The 23,765-nt window shown below is 51.7% G+C and overlaps 1 protein-coding gene and 1 pseudogene across 3 annotated transcripts in view; one reads left to right on the top strand and one right to left on the bottom strand.

Moving 5' to 3' along the window:
- The window catches only part of ARID3A (AT-rich interaction domain 3A), an 82,204-nt gene extending 60,468 nt beyond the window's left edge, over nucleotides 1-21,736 (bottom strand). Inside the window, exons 1-3 of one of the 3 annotated variants that reach the window (XM_020969310.2) lie at nucleotides 21,568-21,736; nucleotides 10,432-11,260; nucleotides 9,401-9,737 (exon numbers count right to left, since the gene is read on the bottom strand). In XM_020969310.2, coding sequence (XP_020824969.1) covers nucleotides 9,401-9,737; nucleotides 10,432-10,844 — 750 coding nt within the window. In that variant the 5' untranslated portion in view covers nucleotides 10,845-11,260; nucleotides 21,568-21,736. Of the gene's footprint in view, nucleotides 1-9,400; nucleotides 9,738-10,431; nucleotides 11,261-12,453; nucleotides 15,239-21,567 lie in introns of those variants that run through there. The other 2 variants (XM_020969313.2, XM_020969309.2) reach the window with 2 other exon arrangements.
- LOC110196185 (large ribosomal subunit protein uL15 pseudogene) lies at nucleotides 3,566-4,068 on the top strand (annotated as a pseudogene).
- Nucleotides 21,737-23,765: the final 2,029 nt, after the last annotated feature.

Raw genomic sequence — 23,765 nt, 5'->3', positions numbered from 1 at the left:
CACACAGCTAGTAAGTGTCTGAGGCTGGATTTTGAACTCGGGCCTCCCTGACTCCAGGTCCAAAGCTCTAGCTCTGCTTACAGAGGTCACCAGGGAGTCAGTGGCTGAGCTAGGAGGCTAATGCAGCAGACTTAGGCAGATACAAATTCTTTTTTTTAATAGTACTTTAATTTTCCCCCCAATAACATGTAAAGACAATTTTTAACATTCATTTTTTAAAAATTTTGAGGATTTCCATATTAGTCAGATACAAATTCTTGTCTGATTGAAGAAGACACTGTCCTACAACCTTTCCCGCACCCCCAAACTGGATGCCCCTAGAAACTGCCCCCTCTTCACATGGCCACAGGCTTCCCTGCCCCGGGGGAAGTTCACAGCAGATGAGGGAGAAGGCCTTAGGCAGGGCTTGGAGCCAAGCCCTCATCCCTGGAAGAAGAGGTCCGGGCCAAACTGACCAGGGGGGGGTTTCCACTCTGGTTTTCCTGCAGGGATGGGGGCCGGCTGGCAGCCAGAATTGACTTTGGGTCCAGAACAGCCATCAGGCTATTGACCTCAGCTGCCTCAGCCTGGCAGCAGGTGCCAGTCAAGGGCAATAGGAGTCTGTGCCAACACCCACCTGCTAAGCCTCCTATCAGTCCAGATGCAAATTAGACAGGAACTGCACTGACTCATAGAATGTGAAAGGAAGAAGGGAGCTTAAATAATAATAATAATAATAGTAATTAATAATGATAAAAATAATGATCTCCCAAATCTCTAGCATTTTTGTTACAATAGCCCCATGAGGTAGACAGTGTGGGCATTATCCCCATTTTACAGATTGTAAACTGAGGCTGAGGGAGGTGAAGGGATTTGATCAAGGTCATCACCCTGGAGCAAATATAGCAAGGGTCTCAAACTCTGGCCACAGACCTTACAACTTTGGAGTTAGAACAGACTTTGACCCTGAGTAGGCCCAGGAAAGGGAAGTGACTTACCCAAAGTCACACAGATAAGGAAACAGCAGAGCCAAGATTCAAAACCAGGTCTTCTGACTTCAAATGCTTCATCTTACAGGTCGGGAAACTGAGGCCCAGAATGGGTAAGTGATATGCCCAGGGCCACAACCAGGACAAGGTCTCGGGTCTCCTGACCCTGTCATACCAACCCCCAAACAGGGTTTCCTCCCCTTCTCTCCACCCCGATATTTTCATTCCTGAGGCCCCATCAGCTCTGGGAGCTGCCCATGGGAAAGCTATGGAGGAAAGGCCTTAGTCACTGCTGGAGCTGCCCCATCCTTATCAGAAGTCCTGGGCCTCTGCTCCCTCAGGGCCCCTTCCTGCCCCTCTTGGTTGCTCCTTAGCCCTTCCCCAGAACTCCCCAAATCCTCAACCCAAGAAGACAGACCAGGAGAGAGCATGGGGACTATCAGTAACGGCGGAGGGGCTCAGGGCTGGGCATCGTGGGGCCTTGGGGTAGTGGTGAGTAATGGGTAACCTGACCTTAGCAGAGCTGCTGACACGTAGTAAGGGCTTAATAAATGTTTATTAAGTGACTTGCCTGGCCGGTGGAAATCCCAGCAAGGCCTCTGTGAATCAGTGAAAGGCAGAGAGGGCAGTCCCTCTTTTCACAAAGGCACCACGTCCTCTTGGCTGTGAGAGCTCCCAGGCCAACAGAATGGAAGCTACTTCAGGACGGCCCCTGTTTTCTGTTTTATCTTTGTATTCTTGGGGACTGACACCTAGTAGGTACAGGTAAGTAGGCGGTGGAGTGGTTAGAACATCAGACTTGGAGTGAGGAAGACCCAAGTTCAAATCCAGCCTTGGACACCTACTAGTTGTGTGACTCTGGGCAAGCCACTTAAAGGCTATCTGCCTCAGTTTCCTCATCTATAAAACTGAGATAATAACAGAACCATCTCCCAGGATTGTTGTGAGAATCAAATGCACTTTGCAAAAACTTCAAGCTTATCTACATGGTGCCATTATTATTGTCATTATTAACAAATACCCGTTAGGTCAGACTGGCTAGAAAGATGTCAGTGGCTACTGCTTTTCTATTCCCCTTCTCGCCAACCACCACTTCTTCAGTGTCTCTCTCCTCCATATTTTTCCTCATCATTAAGTAATAATCACACATAACAACAGTTACATTAAATAGCTCCTACTTCTCCAGTGACGTGAGATTTACAAAGCATGTTCTCTTCGCAACAAACCTGTGAGGTTGGGTATGGCAGAAGCATTATGTCGATTTTACAGATGGGACACTGAGCGCCACAGCCATATGTACTGAGCTTGCAACAATCAGTCAGGGCTGAGGCTGAGGAAGCGGCGCCTCCCCTATACCCAGCTGCCCTGAGCACAGTAGGTATTTACTGAGCCCTGACTGACAGCCAAGGAGTGGGATTAGAGTTTTTCTCTACCACACATCAGATTCTTCTCCCCCACCCCCATGCAGTTCCGGCAATCACACTGACAATCCTGAGATATGGCAGGTCCTCAGGGCCCTTTCCACCCCCCCACCCCCACCCCGGCATCTCCCTTCCCAAATCCCCATAGCTTGAAGGCAGCTAGCAAGTGGATGAGGGTGGTGGGGATGATGGCGGAAGGGCAATGAATGGGACACCAAAGCTTTGCTTCCCTCCCTAACAGACAGACCACGTCTGCTCCTCCAGGGGGTCCAGCTCCCCTTCCTTTGCTTTTAAAAACACATGAAGCAGACTCGGGGCAAAGGGGACACAGGGGAGGAAGTGGGCGGCAGGAGCAAATTAGACAAGAGAACAGGATCTTGGGACTGGACCGGTCCCTAGATTCTGGATTAGCTCCTTTTCTTTGGCCATCAGTTTCCTCTGTAAAATAGTGGCGGGAGGGGGTCTTGAGGGAGGGGGAGGGGGCCTGGAGTGTTGGATAAGACACTCTCTAAAGTCTCAGGTCAGACATTCTGTGCTCTATATTCCAGGGTCCTTCCTAGCTCTGACATTCCAAGACTATGATTCCTTTCAATTTCCATATTCCAAGTTTTCAGGCCTTCCCAAGTTCTGATATTGTGCTCTAAGATTCTTCTCAGGTCTGATATTCTAGGTTTTAGGTTCCCAGCTCTGACACTCTGACATTCTGTGTCCTAAGGGCCCTCCTAGCTCTGATATCCTGGGTTCTAAGGGCCCTCCCAGCTCTCACATTATGTATCCTAAGGGTCCTTCCAGCTCTCACATTCCCTGTTCTAAGGGCCCTCCCAGCACTGACATTCTGTGTCCTAAGGGCCCTCCCAGCTCTGACATTCTGGGTTCTGAGGGCCCTCCCACCTTTGACATCCTGGGTTCTAACTAAGGGCCCTCCCAGCTCTGACATCCTGGGCTCTAAGGGCCCTCCCAGCTCTGACATCCTGGATTCTAAGGGCCCTCCCAGCTCTGACATCCTGTGCTCTAAGGGCCCTCCCAGCTCTGACATCCTGGGTTCTAAGGGCCCTCCCAACTCTCACATTATGTATCCTAAGGGTCCTTCCAGCTCTCACATTCCCTGTTCTAAGGGCCCTCCAAGCACTGACATCCTGGGTTCTAAGGGCCCTTCCCGCTCTCTTTCGTGGCGGCCTGCGACATGCCTTCCCGACTAAGGAAGACGCGGAAGCTCCGCAGGTACGTCAGCCACAGCCACGGGCGCACTGGCAAGCACCTGAAGCACCCTGGAGGCCACAGCAATGCAGGAGGGCTGCGCCATCACTGGATCAACTTCGACAAATATCATCCAGGTTACTTTGGGAATGTGGGTATGAGGCATTACCACTTGAAGAAGAACCAAAGCTACTGCCCAACTGTCAACCCTGACAAACTGTGGACACTGGTCAGTGAGCAGAGCAGGATGAATGCTGTCAAAAACAAGGAGGGACTTGCCCCTATCATTGATGTTGTGCGGTCGGGGTACTACAAAGTCCTAGGAAAAGGGAAACTCCCCCCAGCAGCCAGTCATCGTGAAGGCAAAGTTCTTCAGCAGAAGAGCAGAGGAAAAAATCACGGGTGTTGGTGGAGCCTGTGTCCTTGTGGCATAAAAATCCAATGTTATCAAATAAAACAAATGTCTTTATTAAAAAAAAAAAGAGCCCTTCCCCAGCTCTGATATTCCATGTTTTAAGAGCCCTTACAAAAAATCAGCAACACATGAATTAAATTCTTACTGGGCACAAAGCCCTGAGCTGTGCACTGGGACAGCATTGCTAAGCCCCGAGCCCTGCCCTCATGGAGCTAAAAGTGGGACTCTTTTGGGACCCATCCTTCTGCCCCTTCATGTGAATTTATCCTTGGGGGCCTCCTTGGTCCCCTTCCTGCCTTCCTGCCAGTGCCCCTCCGACAATGGAATCCCTTCGGCAGCCTCCTAGAGTTACATACTAAGATCCATGACCTTGGGGGACCCCCTCCCAGAATAGGAGAACTGGTGACAGAGAGGCAAGAGAAGAGGGAGGGGCTTCTCCAGCCACTTCTGGAAGCCCTGAGCCTGGCTCACCCCCAGGGTTATTTTCAATCCCAGCTAACCCACAGGCTTGGCTCGGAGTCAGAATCTGACACATGGATGCACATCCATATATAAATATAGGCAAATGTCCTCACCAAGGGAAAGATGGGCCTGCATTTTTTTTTAACTTCCCAGGAGAAAATGATTGCTATAAGAACCCTGGAGCCCAGGACAAGTCACTTAATTGTTCTGGTTCTCAATTTTCCCATCTGGGAAATGGGAATAGGGACAATAATTCCCTGCCCTGGTGACCTCTGCGAAGTTTGTTGTGAGAATCAGAGGAATTGTATATTAGAGTGAATTGTAAACTGTAAAGCAAGTGGTTAGAGCACCGGCCCTGAAAGTCAGGAGGACCTGAGTTCAAATCTGGCCTCAGACCAAACACTTGACACTTACTAGCTGTGTGACCCTGGGCAAGTCACTTAACCCCAATTGCCTAAAAAAACCCCCAAAATACAAAACTGTAAAGCACCTGATATAAGTAAGAGCTCCACGTGAAGAAGCAACTGACCAGAAGCAGCCATCCCCTACACTAGCCCATAAGATGCGTGTGCACCAGCCGTTGGTCTTCCACTGGCTCACCACAGAAACTTGAGCAAGTCTCTTCCTCTTTTCTAAGCCTCTATATCCCCATCTGCAGAGTGGGATTTCAAGCTGTGTGATCTTGGGCAAGTCATCTGACTCAGTTTCCTCAACTGTAAAACAGGGATCCTAATAGCACCTACCTCCAGGATCACTGTGAGGATCAAATGAGACAATATTTGAACATCTGCACTATATTTGAGTTAAACTGTATAGTTATATAACATACATCATATTTGTATTAAATCTGTAATTATCCTCTGCATTAATATCTGTAAAGCACTTAGCACTGTGCCTGGCACCGTATGGTGGGAGCTATCGAAATTCTGGCTGTTGTTATTATTATTCTGGTTATCGAGGGTCCTCTAAACTGTGAGGCACTGAATATACACGAGGGCTGATCCCTGTTTGTGCCGCCGTGGCTATCCCAGGCTCTTCGCCGGGGCACCCCTCCTCCTTCACAGGAATCATCCCAGCTCCCCTTTGGCATGTCAGGGTTTATACAGCAATTTTTCTTTAAAAAATAAAATAAAATTTAAAAATAAAACAAAATTAAAAACCAAAGTAATTTCCCTCACTCCCAGCAATCTGAGAAGGCAAGAGTACAAACAAGGAAAACGGTCAAGGGGCAGACAAGCTGGGTTCCCATCTCAGTTCTGCCACGCGCAGATTCTGTGTGATCCTGGGCAGATTTCTTTCCCTCTCTGGGCCCCAGGAGGGGGAGATGCACGAGGGAATTAGGGGACTTCTAAGGTCCCTTCTGGCTCTAAAACTCTAAGCTAGGTGATCATCTCCATTTTACAGATGAGGACACTGAGGCTCAGAGAGATGAGGGGAGTTCTCCAAAGTCACCCAGCCAGGACTCTTCAGATGGAGAACTCCAAATCCGGGAGTTTTTTCACTCCCACCAGGATGCTCCAATCCCCCGGGGTCTCCATTTGTCTCCTCTTTCCAGCTGTGTCTCATGCAGACCCAGGAAAGGCGGGGACACAAATAAGGAACATGAGAAAGCCCTCAGTTTCCAGCTCGGCTGCCAGGCCCCCACCCCCCACCTCCTTCTGTCTGGTTTCCATCTGGGGCTGCTCAGCCACAACCCCCACCCTTAGCCTTTACTGCCCCCTCCCCTGGCCCCCTCAGATGGCCTCATCGGTGTTTAAATGGACTTAAACACACATCAAAGCAGCTCAGGCCGACCTCCCCGGAGCCCCTTCAGAGAAAAGGGCGGTTTCCTCCCGTTAACACAGAGCTGATGGCCCCAGCTTCCTTAAGTCTGTCTGAACAGTAGGGGATCAGTGGCAGACTGAGGCCAGAGCTGGGGTGCTTCCCCCCCAACCCGCTAGCGCCATGCCATGGAACTCAAGACCTCCCAAGGGCTCAGTCAGTGACTGGGCCAAGGCCCATGCCCCCTCTGGCCCTCGGCTTCCCTGTTTCTTAAATGGGGGCAGGGGAAGACCACTCTGAAGAGCCCTTTCCAGCTCCCAAATATACTCAGGATACAGAAATGTCGGGATTTAAAGATCGACTCCAACCCCTTCATTTTACACAGAAGGAAACTGAGGTTTACTTGATTTGTCTAAGGCTACAAACTATGTCCTGTCCCTGGCTCTCAGTGACAGGGAGGAGGAAGAGGAGGCGACCTTGCCGAGTTCCTGGCTTAGGCCCGGACTGTCCCTCAAACTCATCCACGGCCCCCAGAACCCGGCCAGAAGGGCCGATGCTTCGTGATCAGAATGGATAAGTGGGAAGTGTTGAGGGTGAGCTGAGCCTCCCTCTGTGGGTTCCCAGGGATGGGTCCCATTGAGGTCCTTTCGTCAAGAAACCTCATGTGGAAACCCCATGTCCCCCCATCCCCTGTCCAGGGGTCCCAGGAGCAGTCCTGTCAACAAACAAGATTAAACAACCTGCCCCGGTTATTATCACTAACAAAACAATAATCACAACAGCTCCAATTTCTACAGTTCTTCCTGATTTACAAATTGTTTTCCTTCCAAAAGTCACAAGAGCTAGCCAGTGAGAAGAATCTTTCCTCCATTTTACAGACGAAGAAAATGAGGCTGGAGCGACTGGTCCATGGTGACACAGCACTTGGACCCAGACCTCTAGCCGCCCTGTCTGGTGTTCTTTCCACCACCTTATGTCCTGTGATTTTGTTCATTAGAACATAGCCCAGCCCTCCAACCCAGGACTATTCTGTCTCTTACAGCCTGAACCATGGGCAGCCTTGAAGCCCAATCAGGCTGGGGCCAGGAAAGACCAAAGCGGGTCTGGGCTGTGGCTCGGGTCCAGAGCGGTCCCACAATTAGCTGTTTGCTGCTCTCCCTCAGCACTTAGTTACATTAAGGGAGCCTGGCCTACTTTCACAATGAATAGTCCCCTCACCTGCTACCCCAAGCCCCAGAATCAGGGGCTGCACCTGAGCTCCCAAACTCTCCATACAGGAGCTGAGGACGGAGTGCTTCCTGCCCTCTCTCACCTCTCACATCAAGGCTGTCACCAATTCCTATCAATCACACCTCCACCACATTTCCCACATCTCTCTAGTCCTTCTGTATCATCACCTTCACCCAGATACTCACTACCATCCTTCATTTCAACAGCCTCTAAAAAACTCTCCCTGTCTCCCATCCTCCCTTGATACACAGGCCTGGCCACGTCACTCCTCCTCAAAAGCCTTCACTGGCTCTCTACTGTCCGATGAGCAAAATCTAAACTCTTCTGCTCTGCATTTGAGGCCTTCTACAATATGGCACCAACCCAACCTTTCTAACTTAGCTTCCATTACTCCCACTTCATGCACTCCCCACTCTGGACAAACAACACGCCTTAAATTAACTCTGCTGCCTCCTTCCTATCTCTCCTGTCTGGAAAGTCTTCCTGCTGTAGAACCCCTGATCCCTCATTAAAAGTCTGAATCAAGTGTTGAAGTTGATTCAACTGAATACACATGGATAGAGTATTACAGTCACCAAAGTTCTAGATGACTCAACTGGTAATGGAGCGAAAGATGAGCAAAGGTATAAAGATGGTATCCAGGAGCTACAGGAGCACAAGAAGGGTGTGGGCCAGTCAGGTACGGAGAGGGAGGGCTAAGAGACGGGAGCCCAAGACAACCAAAAGTAAACAGTGAAGGAAAACTGGGAGGACTGTCTAGGGAGGGTTTATGAGGACCTGGATCAAATGGGATGAGATGGGGGTAATCTGTATCCCCATCGAGATTACAGATCCCCCTGAAGTTTCTAAGTGTGTGTGTGGTGGGGGAGCAGGGATCCCCAAACCCTCTTCATTCTAGTGCCTTCCCTGTCTTAATTATTTCCTATTTTGTCTCTATCTAGCTTATTTGTACATATCTGTTTGTTGTCTTCCCCATTAGACTGTAAGCTCCTTGAGAGCAGGGACTGTCTTTTGCCTCTTTTTTTATCCCCAGCGCTTAGAACAGTGCCTGACACATAGTAAGGGCCTAGCAAGTTGTTTATTGACTAACTGAGGGTATAAGGCATAGAACAATGAAAAATAAAAATAAAAAGGAACTTGCGGTCTAATAGGAGGGAATCATATCTACAAATAAACCTGATAACAAGGGAAAATGTGATAGAGACAGTCACACAAGGGCCATAAGGAATTTGAAGGCATGAAGGTTCCTCTGAGCCCCCATCAGTAATGGCTTTCCCCTTCTGACCCAATACAACAACAATCTGTTTGCTTCTCACCTAGAGTGGGTTCCCTAATTGCCTGTGCTGATACCTTGTTCTGTTAGACCATAAGCTGCATGAAGGCAGGGCCCAGGGGTGTGCTGTCTAAGCTTCCTATTGACCTGGGCACAAAGCACAAGGCTTCATACCACAGGTAGCCTGTCCAGTCTACTGAGTCAAACTTGAATTGCCTGTTAGCAATTGACTTGGCGATGAATTCTGTACCTGGGCCCACTGCCCAATGCCTAACACTTTGGTGCCAAGCTCTGTTTATCTCCTGGGACCCCTGCCCGGTTCATGATACTTATTCACCTCACCAGCCAAGTCCTGGCTGTGATCACTGCTATATCCAACATACTGATCCAGGAAGGCAGGGGAAAGGATTAGTTCATCTGGGGGTAGAAGAGATCAGAGCAACCACAGAGGAAAATGGTAGACTAGGCAATGTCTTCTCCCACAAGGGGGTCTCTCCCTGGGATAGCTTTACAAGAAAAGAGCCCAGCAGTCCTGAGGAACATTCATTCAACAAAGTCACACGGCACATCAGTGCATCTAGGGCAAAGGCTCCCGCACACAGGGCCCACTCCGGGCTGCCTCTAGAACAATCCAGCCTGCACAGCACAAGAGACACAGAGTCCAAGGTCCTACCTGTTTAAACTGTTCTTCATACGTCCAGTCCCCGTGGTCGGGGGGTTGTGGCTGAGGCGGGAGCTGAGAGGTGCCTGGGTGGGTGAGTCCTGGAGCCAGGCGATCCTGGCCCCCCAGCAACCGGGACGCATCCCCCAGGAAGGGCTGGGGAGCTGGTGGCTTCCGAGGGAGCAGGGAGCCGGTGCCCAGCCTGGCCCGGCCAGCCGGGCCTACCCCCTCCTCCCCGAGCTCCTCCTCTTCTTCCTCATAATCATCTTCCTCCTCCTCCTCCTCCTCTTCCTCCTCCTCCTCCTCCCCAGGGTCTTCCTCAAAGTCTTCTTCCGCCCATTTTTGTTTCCTAGATAAAAGGAGAAAGGGGCAGAGGTTGAGTAAGTGACAAGACCCACGTGCCCTCCCCCCTTTCTCCAATGGGATGATGGAATAAGCCCTTGGACAGCGAGCCTCAGGGCCAAGTTCACGTGAGCCCCGTTACCCCGTTACTGGTGTGTGGCTGGGCTGGTCCCTTGTCTCTGGGAATCAGTTTTCCCATCTATAACACTAGGTAGAACCTTCCCTATCACACAATAGACACCATTCCTTCTCTAGCAGGGATGATATGTTGGCCAGCTCAGAGAGCATAACCCCCCTCTATTTCTAGAGGAAGAAACGGGAGAACCTGGAGAAGGGCACAAATGTTTCCCAGAAAGAAGACCTCTGGCTCCTCTCAGAAGAAATGAGGGTTTGGAAGTAGGGGCAGGAGGCTCAGCAGTGGCCACCGCTTCAGAGCCTCAATGATCCTCATCCATGAAATGGGCCAACAATCAAGTTGTGTAGGCCTTCTTCCCCTCTGGGGATGCACCTCTGCCTTGGTTCACCTGGGGCAGGTCTTTGGGTCCTCCGAGACCCTGTGGCTATCCATCCCCCATGGCCACAGACACGGCGCACAGAAACTAACATCTAACCCAACGTCCTCATTTTAGAGATGAGCAAATTGAGGCCCAGAGGTTCAGGTATCCTGACTCCCACACCCTCCCTGCCGGCTCGTGACTTACAACTCCTCCTCTTCCTCCTCCTCCTCCTCCTCCGAGACCAGCTCCTGGAAGCGTCCATGGCTGCCCTCGGTCCCCTGGGCTGGCTCATCTGCCCGTGCAGGAGGGACCGGGGCCGCCTCGTCCTCTTCTATCTCATCCTCATCCTCCTCGTCACCAGACATCGGACTCCCCTCGGAGCCTCCAGGGCTCGGGGCATGGCTCAGGCCGGCAGCCGCTGCCCGCATGGCCGCCAAGGCTGCCATCTGGGCCCGCTGTATGCGCATGCTCTCTGGCTCACCATCTTCTGCATTGGGACCGGGCCCCTGGGGCGCAGCGGGCCCCGGCAGCTCCGGTGCCTGCTGCCGGGCCTCCATCTCCTGCCGGGCCCGCTGCTGCCGCTGCAGAAGATTCTCCATCACCGCGTGGAGCTTCATGGCTGTCCGCCGTCTGCCGGGGGGCTGAAGAGCCCTGGGACAGGGGGGCGGCAGGGCAGGGCCCGGCGGGGAAGGGGGGAGGCGCCGGGGGGCAGGCGGGCCGCACTGCAGCGTGGCGAATGGGGGGGCTTCGATGACAATGAAAGGAGGGAGAAGGGGCCAGGCTGGGCTCTCCTCTTCTACTTACTCTGGGCCTGTCCCCAGCCGGGACACAAGCCCAGAGGTCACCAGGAGCCAGCCCTCTGGGCTCAGGCAATCACTCAGCTGGACATCCCCTGGAGGATTCCCGTGATAGAGCAAGGCTGGGAAATGTCCTTCACCACCAGCAGCAGGGCCAGTGGGGTCTGAGGTCAGCAAGTCCTATTTGCTTCAACCTGGCTCAAGCCTGTTTCATCCAGGGACCTCTGAGAACCTGTCTGGGCAAGGGGAGATGGGAAAGACAAGTTAGCTAAATGGGCAGAGCTGGAAGGCTTTCCCCTCCCTTCTCCAATCCAGTCCGCCATTACATCTCCCTGTGGCTAGGGGCTCATTCTCAAGCCTCCTGCCTTCAAGACAACCCAACCAGCTGGCTAGGTCCTGGTGCATAAGAGATTAGCATCCCAATAAATGGGCCTGGACCCTACTTTCACAGGTCCTCCCAATGAGCAAACTCCCTTTGCCAAATGCAGACCAGAATCTGCTTGCCCCACTTTAGAGGAGTCCAAGGTCACTCAGCCAGCCAGTGCCAGGAGCAGAATTCCTGCCTCTCTCCACTACAAAACTGCTAGTTCTGACTCCTTCACGACCTATGACCTCTACCCACAACCTATACCCAGGCCTGATTCCCAAAGGATCTATGAATTGCCCTGGCAACAGGCCCCAGCCAGCTATGGTACACCAGGGAAGGGCCAGGGCCTACAGGCCAGACAGAGGGGTCAACTCCCATTTCTATGACACTTGAAGGTTTACAATGAGAGGAAGTGGTACTAAGTAAAGTGTCATGAGTCCCATTTTACAGATGAGGAAACTGAGAGGAAGTGATTTGTTCAAGTCACGCAAGTACTAACAAGCTGGGATTTCTATCATCATAGGAATATAGATTTAGAGCCAAAAGGACCTGGGAAGTCATCCAGTCTAACCCCTTTTCATTTTACAGATGAGGAAACTGAGGCCCAGAGAGGTAAATGTCAGTGTCACACAACTAGTTAACGGTTGGAGGTCCCTCCTGATTCCAAGGCCAAAGGGTTATTTCCACTAGACTCTGTGGAGAGAAGTTCCTGATAGAGCAGTCACGCAGAGGTCTTGGACAGGGAAAAAGGGGGACAAGCTGTAACATCTAAGAAATCCAGACCATTTTAAGTCTCCTAGTGCTCAGAAGCTGGGGAGAGAGAACTCTGAGTGACCCAGCTATCCCCTCTCCCCTCCCTCTAAGCAGGCAGACAGAGAGACCGTGAGGACATGGGCTAAAGTGGAGGCCCGCACCTTCCCCTTTCCAGCTTCTATCATAAGGGTCCTTTGGGCTCCACCCAGAGTGTCCCCCTACTCTTGCCCTCCAAGGCTAGGAGGGCTCCTTGGAAGCAGGGCCATATTGCTGAGAATCCATCCCTCCCCCTAACGCTTTGCCTCTCACCCACGACCCAGGGGTCTGGGCGCCTCCAGAGACAATTCATTAATATTAAAGCTGGCCTTCCCCGGCACCTGCTGCAGTCCAGGGAGAGATAAACAGCAGCTGATCAGGAACTGGGAAGCCCCCAGAATTGTTGCTTCATAAACAGAGGTGGGGAAGGCCTCCCCTGCCTCAGCTGCTGATTGGCTGTGATCTCCCTGGGCCATCGGGGGCCCAGGGTGCGTGTATGGTGTTCCAAGTTCTAAGTTCCACACATACAAAAGAGGGGGCTGCCACTGGCTGGCTGTCCACCCCCATCAGGGCCCTGAGAGGGGGGCAGGACTACTTTCATTGGTGGAATCTCACTCAGCTCTGGCTCCCAAAGATGGGGCACTCGGAACCCTAAGTTCTCCTTCCCCCAAACAGAGGGGAGACCCAGAATTCAGGCCTTTGTGAACACCTAATCCTAAGACTGGTTTCCATCTGGGAGGAGGGCAGAATGAGAGCTTCCCAAAGGCTAGAATCAACCAAGAAATGGGAGGTGGGGTTAATAAATAAAGAAGGACCCCGGCAGAAAAGGAAAAGACATACATGTCGTGTGTCTCTAGGCAAACTGCTATCCCTCTCTGGGCCTCATGACTGAACACCTCCCTCCTGTAACAAACTGTGTCACAGTGGAAGGAGGAATAGACCAGGCCTCCTTTCCCACGCTCTGCCCCTGTCTGGGCCTCAGTTTCCTCACCTGTAAAATGAGCAGTTTGGGCTAAATGGCTTCCAAGTTCCCATCTAGCACATCTCCAAATTCAGCATTAGGGTCCTCCAAGAGCCACGTTAATTTCATCCAAGTCTAGAACTCTGGATATTGACACAGTGCTCATTTTAAAGGAATGACGATAATTCTCATTTTTAAAGGATTTCTCTCACAACCACCCTGGGAAGGTAGGAACGTATTATTACCCTCATTTTACAGCTGAGAAAACTGTGGCTCAGAGACTGTCTGAGTCAGGATTTGAACCCAGGTCTTCCAGACCCAGTATGGGCCATAAGGCCAGTCACATGGCTGGGAAGTCCTCCCTGTCCAGGCTCTTGGTCAAAACTCAGTGGCCAATAAACATTAAGTGCTTACTACGTGTCAGGCATTGTGCTAACGGTAGGTGACACAAATAAGAAACAGAAAGCCATGCCTGCCCTCAAGGAGCTTACAATCTAACAGGGAATTGCTTTCACAGAGGACAAACAGAAAAGCCCAGAGAACAGAAGCAGACCTTCCCAGGGTTGGGATGCCCAGCCCAGGGCTCTTTCCACCTGGCCCAGAGCCTACATGCTGATCTCAGCACTCACTCCCTTCTGTCCCACTTCCACCCCCCAGCAGAAGTAAACCGAAACTAAAAACTCCTCCCACTGGGGTGGCAATCAGACCCCCCTCCAAATGAGGCTGAGGGATGGGTGTGCAGTGGGTGGATGATGAAAGCATTCACAAGTGGCGCCACGGGGTAGAGAGAAGGGAGAGAGAAGAGGGGGCAACTCTTCCCTTTATGGGAAACCTCATGCTTCAGAAAAAAGATCTCAAAGCTCACACCTCTGAGATTACACATGAGGGATGATCTCTCCCTTTGGATCCTGGGGATCAGGGAGAGTCCAAGGCACCAGATGAACAGAAGCCTGGATCAAGGTTTCTTCCAATATGTCCCTTAGCCAACCTACCCCCCATCCCAGCCATACACACACACACAGGTCTGTAATAGGGCCCGAGGGATTCCTTGGGGGAGAACATGTGATTGTCAGGATGCACAAGGCTATTTGACAAACCTCCTGACAAAACCAGATCTCGGTAGATGAGCCCATGCAAGGAGCACGCATTCAAAACCACTCTTGGGTTGTATTCAAAACCATGTTTAGGTCAAAATGCCCACACAGCAAACACACCCATGGAACTGAGCCAGGATGGGCAAGGCAGCCCGGCAGCTGAGTATCCAGCAGAACCTCATAAGAGTGGTAAATCCACCCCGAGGCCAGTCGCCAAGTGCTAGACTCCTATGGTGACACCTGGGGGAAAGGGTTGGGGGGGGTGGAGTTGGGGGAAGCTTCTCTCAGTTCCAGAGCTTATTTTGGTCAAAGTTACATGGAGGAAGGAAGGAGGGAGGGGATGGGCGCTCAGTCTGAGCTGACCCAGAACTACGGCCAATGAAACCCCAAGATTAAATCACGAAACTGGAATTGGAGGAGATGCCACCTGAGCCTCCGCCACCAACGTCCACCATGCGAAATCTTACAGATGGAAAAGGTCTTGGGAATCGTCGACCATAGCGAGGAAAATGAGGCCCACAGAGGTGACAGTACTCAGTGGCAACAATACTGGATTTAGAGTCAAAGGGCCTGAGTCTGAATCCTGTCTGTTATATTAACTAGTTTTATAACGTGTAACAAATCACTTAACTCCTCTGGGCCTCAGTTTCCCTATCTGAAAAAATAAAGGGTTTGCTTTAGATTATCTCCAAGGTCTCTCCTGTGGCTGACAATGTACTAGGGTTCCAAGGCCCCTCCCAGCTCTGATGTTTTACATTCTATGTTCTAAGCTCCCTTTCTGCTCTGACAGTCATTATTCCAAGAGTTCTCTCCTAGCCTGACATTCTGTATTCTAATATCCCTCCCAATTTGACATTCCAAGTTCTAAGTCCTGGGAAAGCTAGGTGGTACAGTGGATAGAGCAGCAGGCCTAGAGTCAGGAACACCTGAGTTCAAATCCAGCCTCAGACACTTCCTAGCTATGTGACCCTGGGCAAGTCACTTAACCCTGTTTGCCTCAGTTTCCTCAACTGTCAAATGAGCTGGAGAAGGAAATGGCAAACTACTCCAGTATCCCTGCCAAGAAAACCCCAAATGGGGTCATGAAGAGTCTAATACAACTGAAAATGACTGATCAATTCAACGACAATCTTACAAACAAATGAAAGTTCTAAGTGCTGAGGTCCCTTTCCACTAGGGGTTCTTACTCTCCTTTTTTGTCATGGACTCCCTCCCCCTTGCCCTGGGCAATCTGTTGAGCTTGTGGACCCTCTCTCAAAAGAATGCTTTTAGATGCACAAAACACCAAAGATTACAACAGCACACAACTATATAGAATTAGTTGGCAAAATATTTAAAAAAAAAACCACACCAGATTTGTGGCCCTTGCTTTACAGACCTAACATTTAATGTTCTAAGGGCCCTTCCAGCTGCAACCCCAGGCCTCCTCCGGCCCTCAGCCGTCCCCTCCACCTCCCTTGTCCAGAACTGACCTGAGGACGACAGCTGGATAGCAGAGTTGGCTATTTCCCTGGGGAGCCTGGGTAGGGCCTCCTCTGCTCTGCTCCCATCCCTCTCTCCCTTGGTCATCCCATCAGTCAGCCCTTAGCCCTGCCCTTAAACCTTCCTTTTCTCCAACCCCACCCACTTTTCCGCTTTCTCCATCAGTCCTCCTTACTGTCTTACCACCCAGGAGGCATCCCTAGGGTCAAACAACTATGCATTCTAGGACAGCACCGGTCTGCCCTATTCATAAATCCCAAACAAAATCTGAACTGGGAGGATCTAGTGTGACCTCATCAGAAAGTCCCTCAAAAACACTCCTGACAAGTAATCTTTCAAACTCTGCTTGGATACATCCAATGACAGGAACCTCACTACCCACCTACTAAGGCAGTCCACCCCACTTTGAGACAACTCAAGTTGTTAGAAAGTTCTGCCCCTCCATCCAACCCAAGTCTGCCTTTCTACACCCCCACTCCGAGTTTTTCCCTCTGGTATCCAGCAGAAAGAGTCATCCCTTTTCACCATGACAGCCTTCAGATATTTGAATATTCTTATCCTCAGGCTGCTGCTGGAACACTGGACTTAAGAAACAGAAAGACCAGAGTTCAAATCTAATCTCTAGCACTTTCTAGCCACATAAACCAGTCACTTAACTGCATCAGATTTCTAGGATTCAATTATTAAATTGTGGACAGCTGGGCATCGAGGTGGAGAAAGACATTCAGATCCAACCTCAGACATTTACCGTCTGTGTGACCCTGGGGAAGTCACTCAGCCTCCACTTGCCTCAGTTTGCTCACCTGTAAAGTGGAGATAATAATAGTACCTATCTCCCAGGGTTGTTGTGAGGCCTATATGACATATTTGTAAACCACTGAGCACACCTACAAGTGCAATATAAATGCTTCCTATGATTATAACACTATCGTAATGGCTTCTTTCTTGCTTAGACACTAATAATAACCTCCATTTCTAAAGGTATCTAGACTTCACAAGGTACTTTCTTTAAAACAGCCTAGCGGGATAGGAAGTTCAAGGACTGTCAATAGCCCCATGTTACAGATGAAGGGGCTCAAAGAAGAAAAGCAACTTGTCCAAAGTTAGAGCCACCAGGGCAGCTAAGTCTCAGTCCAGAGCTCCTTCCATATGCTACTAACTCTTCTCCAGGCCAAACACCCAGCCACACTACTTCCCCTTCCTCCTTTCCTTGATGAGGTAGGGCACTGTGACTGCAGGTCACTGCATAGATGGTCGGACCTGGCTGGATGGTTGGGTTTAAATGTCTCTGTTGGGGGTGGGGTCAGGGAGGGAAACGGTATCCAAAATGTTTGCAGTGGGAAAACAAAAGTCATCACCGCCCCCCCACCAGTCTGGTTAGAGATGAAAAGACCAACTTTGAAACGTCCCATCACACAGGGCAACAGTGGGACAGAGTGATGGGAATTGGAGTCAAAACACCTGGGTTCAAATCAGAGCTCTGCTATCTGTGTGACCTCAGGCAGAAGGCTTAACAGCACTGAGACACAGTTTCTCAATCTGTAAAATCGACAAGGGGGTTGGGCTAAACGACCTCTAAAGTCCCTCCCAGCTCTAATTCTATGATTCTTCATGAAGCTGTTGGGGAAAGAGGTGGGCTTAAAACCAGGAAACCTGGACCCCAAACTTACTAGCTGGGCGACCTTGGGTAAGTCACTTGCCCCAGTCTCTGGACCTTGGTATGCCTATTGTCTCAGGTCAGTGTGGGGAAAGCACCTTCAAACACTATGGAAAAGGGAGTATCATTTTTGATCAGAGCTCAAAATTTAAATGTACGTAAAGGGGTTTGGAGATGAAACGTTTGCCTTTTGAGTCTCCCTTTTACTAGTTGGCTAAAAGCTCAGAGTCAGTGATCTTTTGTGAGGTTTGTTTGCCTTTTAAAACAGCCTCACAGTTATTTGAGACCATCCCCAGCAGGCATTACAAGTAATCCTTTTTTTTTTCCCTTTCCACTGATCTAAGTCCAATCCCCCCACCCCCATTTTACAAATGAGGAAACTGAGGCCCAGAGAGAGGAAAGGATTTGGCCTAAATTCCCACAGACTGAGCCCAGACTAGAACTCAGCCCCCCTGATTTCAGGCCCATAAATGTTGGGGGTGGATTGTTTCCTTAATAGAAGATCTCGGCTCAATGCGTGAGTCCCTGGGTGACCTTGAAGTAGTCAAGGTGCCTTTCTGGCTTATACTTATTAATGTGTAACCCTGGGTCAATTAACCCTCTTTGGACCTCAGTTTCTTCATCTATAAAATGAAGAGGAGAACTCAGTGTCTTCTAAGGGCCCCTTCTAGCTCCAAATCAAGATCTAGAAATCTTTCAGCACCTCGATTTTCTCATTTGTAAAATGAAAGCCACATAACTTTCTTAACATCTAGCCAGTTAGCCAGGTTGTTTAAGAGAGCTTTCGGGGAGGGACATGCTATTATTCCTCCCATGGTAGAGTCACGGAGGCCAAATGTCCTGAACTGCCCTAAGTGGGCCCAGGGCTCTTCAATTTCGCCTCTTCTGTCCTCCCCTAAAGTTTCAGCCATCATCCCCACAAACTAGGAACAGGGCTCACCAGGCAGCCATCATTGATTACTGGTGCATCCGGTCACCCAGGTGGATTCCTGAGACAACTCACCCCTACCCTTCTCAGAAAAGTCAGAAACCAGCAAAGAGCCAGAAGTCAAGATCCTAGAAGGTCCTTTGGGGCAGGCTGACTTAGCTTTAAAGAGGGAGAGGGTGACCGTGAAGGTGAAGGGGTGGAGGGAAGGGATGGGACCTAGTTCTGGCAACACCCTGGCTGGCTGGCTGCCTGACCTTATTCCCTACTTTAGAGGGGCCCAACTCTGACTGGCAGGCCTGCTCATCCCTCTCTACCATGTCTCTACCCCGAGTACAGGACATGTTCCCTGCCTGGCTGTCAATAGAACATAGGGGAAAGAAGTTGTTTTAGTCCTACGGAGGGGAAGAAGTAGCTTTCCTGCCCTCAGTTTCCATATCTAGAGAATGCCGAAGCTGGTCATAAGGACAATTTTAGGTCTGACAGTCTACACTGTAAGGCCCTCCCAGTTCTGATATTTTGTGTTCTTAAGGATCTCCCGGATCTGTCCCTTCCCTACTTCTACCCGGAGGGATGCCCTGACAGAAGGCCACCTAAAAGACAAAAATGGACAGCCAGGCGTGGGTCAGAAGGGCCTGGCCTCTTTTCCCTTCCCAGGGTACCCTGCTTTCCGCTGCCTGTAAGGGAGAAGTGCTGAACCCGAATTTCTGAGCGGAGCTGTCCTGACAACTCAGCTGCTTCAAGAAAAACTGTCCTTTGGTCTCAGAAAACCTGGATGTCTGGGCATCCTGTAGGCATGTGGAGAAGGGGATGGTGGCAGCAACTAGACACAGAAAGGACTGAGATCTTCTAATCTAGTTTATGAATCTGGGCTTGCCCACCCACTCCCTAGACATCCGTCTCTGCCAGGGCTATTGGGTGTTCAGTGGCCTCTTGGGATCCAGCTATGATGAGCATAAGGACTGGACAGTCAAGGGAGGGCCTTTAAGGTTCTGAACCCCCCTCCAAAGGGTTCCCCCCCATATCAGTGACAAAGCATGCTCACCACCTCCCCCACAGCATCATCCCTGGCTCTGGCCCCCAAAACCAATTAACCCTTTGCTCTCCCTCTATTTACTACATCCTCTGGCCCAGGGGACTTAGAATAGCCGCAGCCAGAAGGATTTTTGAGGTGGGTGGGAAGGAGGGACACTCTAAGTTATCCAGGCAAATGCTGGGGGTGGGGGTGAGGCTGAGGGGAGAGGCAGGAGGAAGGAAAGAGTTACAGTGGCTTTCATGCATGGGTCTGCTTCCCACCCCCAACTACATCTGGGTCTTCTACAGAGCAGAGGCTTGGGGCCCCAGGACCCTTGCAAAACCCAGTATTTAAAGTGTTGTGCAAGGCTGCAGGGCCCTGGACAGAGAGGCCTTCAAAGTGGGGGAGGGGAGAGACCAGAAGGGGAAGGGGTAGCCCCAGCCTGTGATGGGAAGCTTTGCAGGGAAGAAAAGAAACTGAAAAAGAAACGAAGAGAAAGAGAGAGAGAAAAAAACAAAGCCCAATTTGTTCAAACTTCTTGGAAAGAACCGATTTGCATTTCGAGTCTACCGGAGTGTGTATCTCCATATGGTAACTAGTATTTACCGGATTTATGGTGCCAAGAGGCTTCCTCCAGAGAATGTAAGCTCCTTGAGGGCAAGGAATGTTTTTGCTTTTCCTCAGTATGCCCCCAGAGTAGAGGGCACTAGGCACTTAGCAATTACTTAATAAATGCTTGCCGATTGAGTGAAAGGCAGTGACTTGGTTTCTAAGGATGGGAAAGTAAGCTCTGTGGTTGTGTATCTCTTTATGGCGGAGTGGATCAGGGTGTGAGAGAGATGTGTGTGTGAGCCTCTGTGTATATGTATGTGTGTGTGTGTGTGTGTGTGTGTGTGTGTGTGTGTGTGTGTGTGAGCGTGAGCCCTGTTGTCCTCCCCCCCTACACGCACACTTCACCCCAGGTTCCACCATCAGGGGCCGGGCCCAGGGCAATCGAAGTTCCCCGACCATGTCCATTCCCCACCTTTGCTCTGAAGCTGGGGGTGGGGTGGGGGGTCCTGCCCCTTTCCGGCCACCCAGTACTGGCCCCTGCCCCACCCATGCCTGGGAGCCTCAGAGGCGCCTGGAACTCTGGGGTGGGGGTGGGGGACTGCTAGGGGACCCAGGAGTCCCAGCCCCCGGTGGGGGGGGTGAGGAGGGGGAAAAGGGAGGAGGAGGAGGAGAAAGAGGAAAAGCGCAGAGAAGGAAAAGGATGAAGAAGACGGCGTGTCTGCCTCTCTCCCGGGGCAGCCCAGAGGAAAGAATCCCTGAAACGGAGTCCGAGCCACCCCCCTCCCAGCAGGGTCGAACAGCCCCCTCCCCACCCCCCAGTCCCCAGCCTGGCTCTGCTCGGCCCGGCCGCCCGGGGGACAGGATTTCCGCTCGGTGCAGCCGAGAAGGAGCAGCAGCGGCTGCTGCAGCAGCAGCAGCCCAGGCCCCGACGCCTCTCCGGGTCCGAGCAGCCCCGGCCACATTGTACAGTGGGGGTACCGGAGGTGGGGGATACTGCCTGGGGGCCCCTTCCCCTCCCCCACTCGGTGTCTTTGCCAGCCCTACTCAGCGGGGGTTTGTCATGGCGGAAGGGGGGGAGACAAGACAAGAGAAGCCTCCTCCAATTGTCCTAAGTGGGGAGCCCTGGATTTAAAGGGCCAGCCGCCTCAGCCTAACTTTGGGGACCCTTGCCAACTGCACGAGGAAGGGAAGTCCCGTGTTTAAAGGGCCAGCAGCCCCCGGCCCCAGTAGAACTTCGGGGGCTCTCCCTAATTACCGCAGGGAAAGGGCGCTCTGGATTTAAAGGGCCAGCCCCGCTCCCCCTAAGTCCCTGAGTAACTTCGGGGCGCCTTCCTTCCCCCCCCGCCAGCATCCCCCAATCACTCTGGAAGGATCGGAAGGGGCCGGGAGGGGGAGGGAAGAGTTCCGGCTTTAAAGGGACAGCCTCCTGCTCCCCCCAGACCCTGCCTAACTTCTGGGCGCCTTCTCCCCTTGAGCCCCCAGTCCCAGTTACCCAGGTAGGATCGGAGGAACAGGAGGAGGGGAAGAGTTCCGGAGTTAAAGGGCCAGCCGCCCGCTCCGCCTCCCCCCCGCCCCTGCTCAACTTTGGGGGAGATCGTCCTCCCCCTCCCAATGGCCGATCCAGGGGAGGGGGAGTCCCAGCTTTATAGATCCCGGCGCGCCGCGGCGCCCGCTCGCAGGCTCGCAAGGAGGCTGCCTTACCGTGCTCCGAGGCGGCTCATGCCCCGCCCGCCCGCCCGCCCGTCCGTCAGTCCGCCCGTCAGTCTGTCCTGCGCCGCCCTCGGGCTCCTCTGGCTCTCCCGGCCCGGGCTGGCCTGGCCGCTCTCCGCCTGCCTCCTGCCTGCCCTGCAGACCGTGCGCACTCCAGCGGCCCCCCCCCGACCCCCCCACCCCGATTTGGCCGGATTGGTAAATTTCTCCTGGCGCGCAGTATCTCGCTTCCCCCCCTGCGGCCCCGGGCGGGCTCCCCGCCCCGCGGACGAATCATTGGGCGACGGAGGCAATCAGATGCAAATTCCTAACCTCTGAATCAGAGCTGCGGCGGCGTGCGACCGCCCCCCCCGGCCACCCCTCCACCCCGGGGTCGTGCAGTGACCGCCCCCACCCCCTCACCGCTACCCTCGGGCGGTCGCTGACCCACCCCGCCCGGCCGGCAACAGGGTGTTGGAGGCTTCCGATCCCGGGCTGCGGCCCCTTTAAATCATAATAAATAATTTTTTTTAAAAAGAAAGATACTAAAGTCTCTTCGGAGGACACGCCCCCTCCCCCTCCCTACGCCCAACCCCCAGTTTAGGGACCGTCTACAAAGTGCCCAATTGGGTTACAACAGGAGGAGGAGGAGGAGGGGGGAGGAGGACTCTCGAAGGCCATTCAACCTTGGGGCCCTGTGGGTTGTAGGGGAAAGTGCTCCGGGCTGGGAGGGAGGAGCACCTGAATTCTAGTGGGACGAGAGGGAGGAAATGTGCATTTATTAAGTGCCTACTACATGCCTATAACAGGGCTAAGCCCTTTACCTGTGTTATCTCCTTTGATCATCACAACAAAGCTGGGAGGTAGGTGCTATTATTATCACCTTTTACGGGGAAAGAAAGTGAGAGCCAGCGAGCTCACAGATTTGCCCAGGGTCATGCAGCTAGAGTCGTCAGTCACCTCTGAATCCCTGACTCCAGGCCCAGTGCTGGCCCCACTGTGCCAGCTACGAGGTACTTTTCCTCTCCTCAGTTTCCCCATTGATAAAAAGGGTTGGATTAAATGATCTCTACCAAACCTCAGGTTCTAAGGTGCCCCATCTTAGGGGGTCAACCTTGGAGTCAGAAAGATCTGGGTTCAAGCCTTGCCACTGTTATAAACTACCTGTAACCATCTACAAGTCACTTAAAGACTTCTCGGGGTCATACACTAAGGCTGTAAGTCACGGAAGAGTTGAGATACATGGATTCCCCCCACCAAAAGCTTCCTTCTTAGCTTCAAATCCTACATCAGACACTTACCAGCTGTGTGACCCTGGCAAATAATTTACCGTCTCTGTGTTTCAGTTTCCTCATCTGTAAAATGGGGATAATAATCCCAGGGTTGTTGTAAGTATCAAATGAGATGGTAAAAAGCACTTAGAATAGTGTCTAGCACATAGCAGGTGCTCTATAAATGCTTATTCCTTTATTATTCCAGCTATGGTATCCTATGACTTGTATTTTCTGCCCTAAGAAAAAGATGAGACTGTGGAGGAAGAGGCCAGTTTGAAATCAACTCCCCCATTTAAGCTCCAGGATACCTTCCAACCAGGTGACCTGGCAAAGGGGACAGGTGACAACTAATCAAAGATTCAGGTTTGATGAGTGAGGATGGATTGGGAGGAGATAAATGCTGCCCCCAGGAAATCCAGTCAACCTGCCTGCTTGTCAGACCAGGAAGGGACCTGTTGTTCAGTGGTGTGTGACTCTACGTGACTCCATTTGGGATTTTTCTTGGCAAAGATACTGGAGTGGCTTGCCATTTCCTTCTCCAGCTCATTTGACAAATGAGGAAACTGAGGCAAACAGGGTTAAGTGATTTGCCCGGGTGCCCTATCCACTGTGCCACCTCACTGCCCCTGAAAGGGACTTTTTGACTGTAAAATATCAGAGCTGGGAGGATCCTTAGAACAGTGTCAGAGCTGGGAGGAACAGAGAATTTCAGGGCCTGAAGGGCCCTTAGAACCCAAAATGTCAGAGCTGGGAGGGCCCTTAGAACACAGAATATCCCACTTGGGAGGAGCCTTAGAACTTGGAATATCAGAGCCCTGAGGGGCCTTAGAACTCAGAATGTCAGAGCTGGGTAGGGCCTTTAGAATGCAGAACATCTCACACTTCATGTCCAAAAGTCAAATTCCATATACCCCACCTACCTTACCTTCTAACTCA

Source organism: Phascolarctos cinereus, unplaced genomic scaffold (genome assembly GCF_003287225.1).
Source record: "Phascolarctos cinereus isolate Bilbo 61053 unplaced genomic scaffold, phaCin_HiC Scaffold_4;HRSCAF=312, whole genome shotgun sequence".
Taxonomy (NCBI): domain Eukaryota; kingdom Metazoa; phylum Chordata; class Mammalia; order Diprotodontia; family Phascolarctidae; genus Phascolarctos; species Phascolarctos cinereus.
This window is presented reverse-complemented; position numbering and strand designations above follow the sequence as displayed.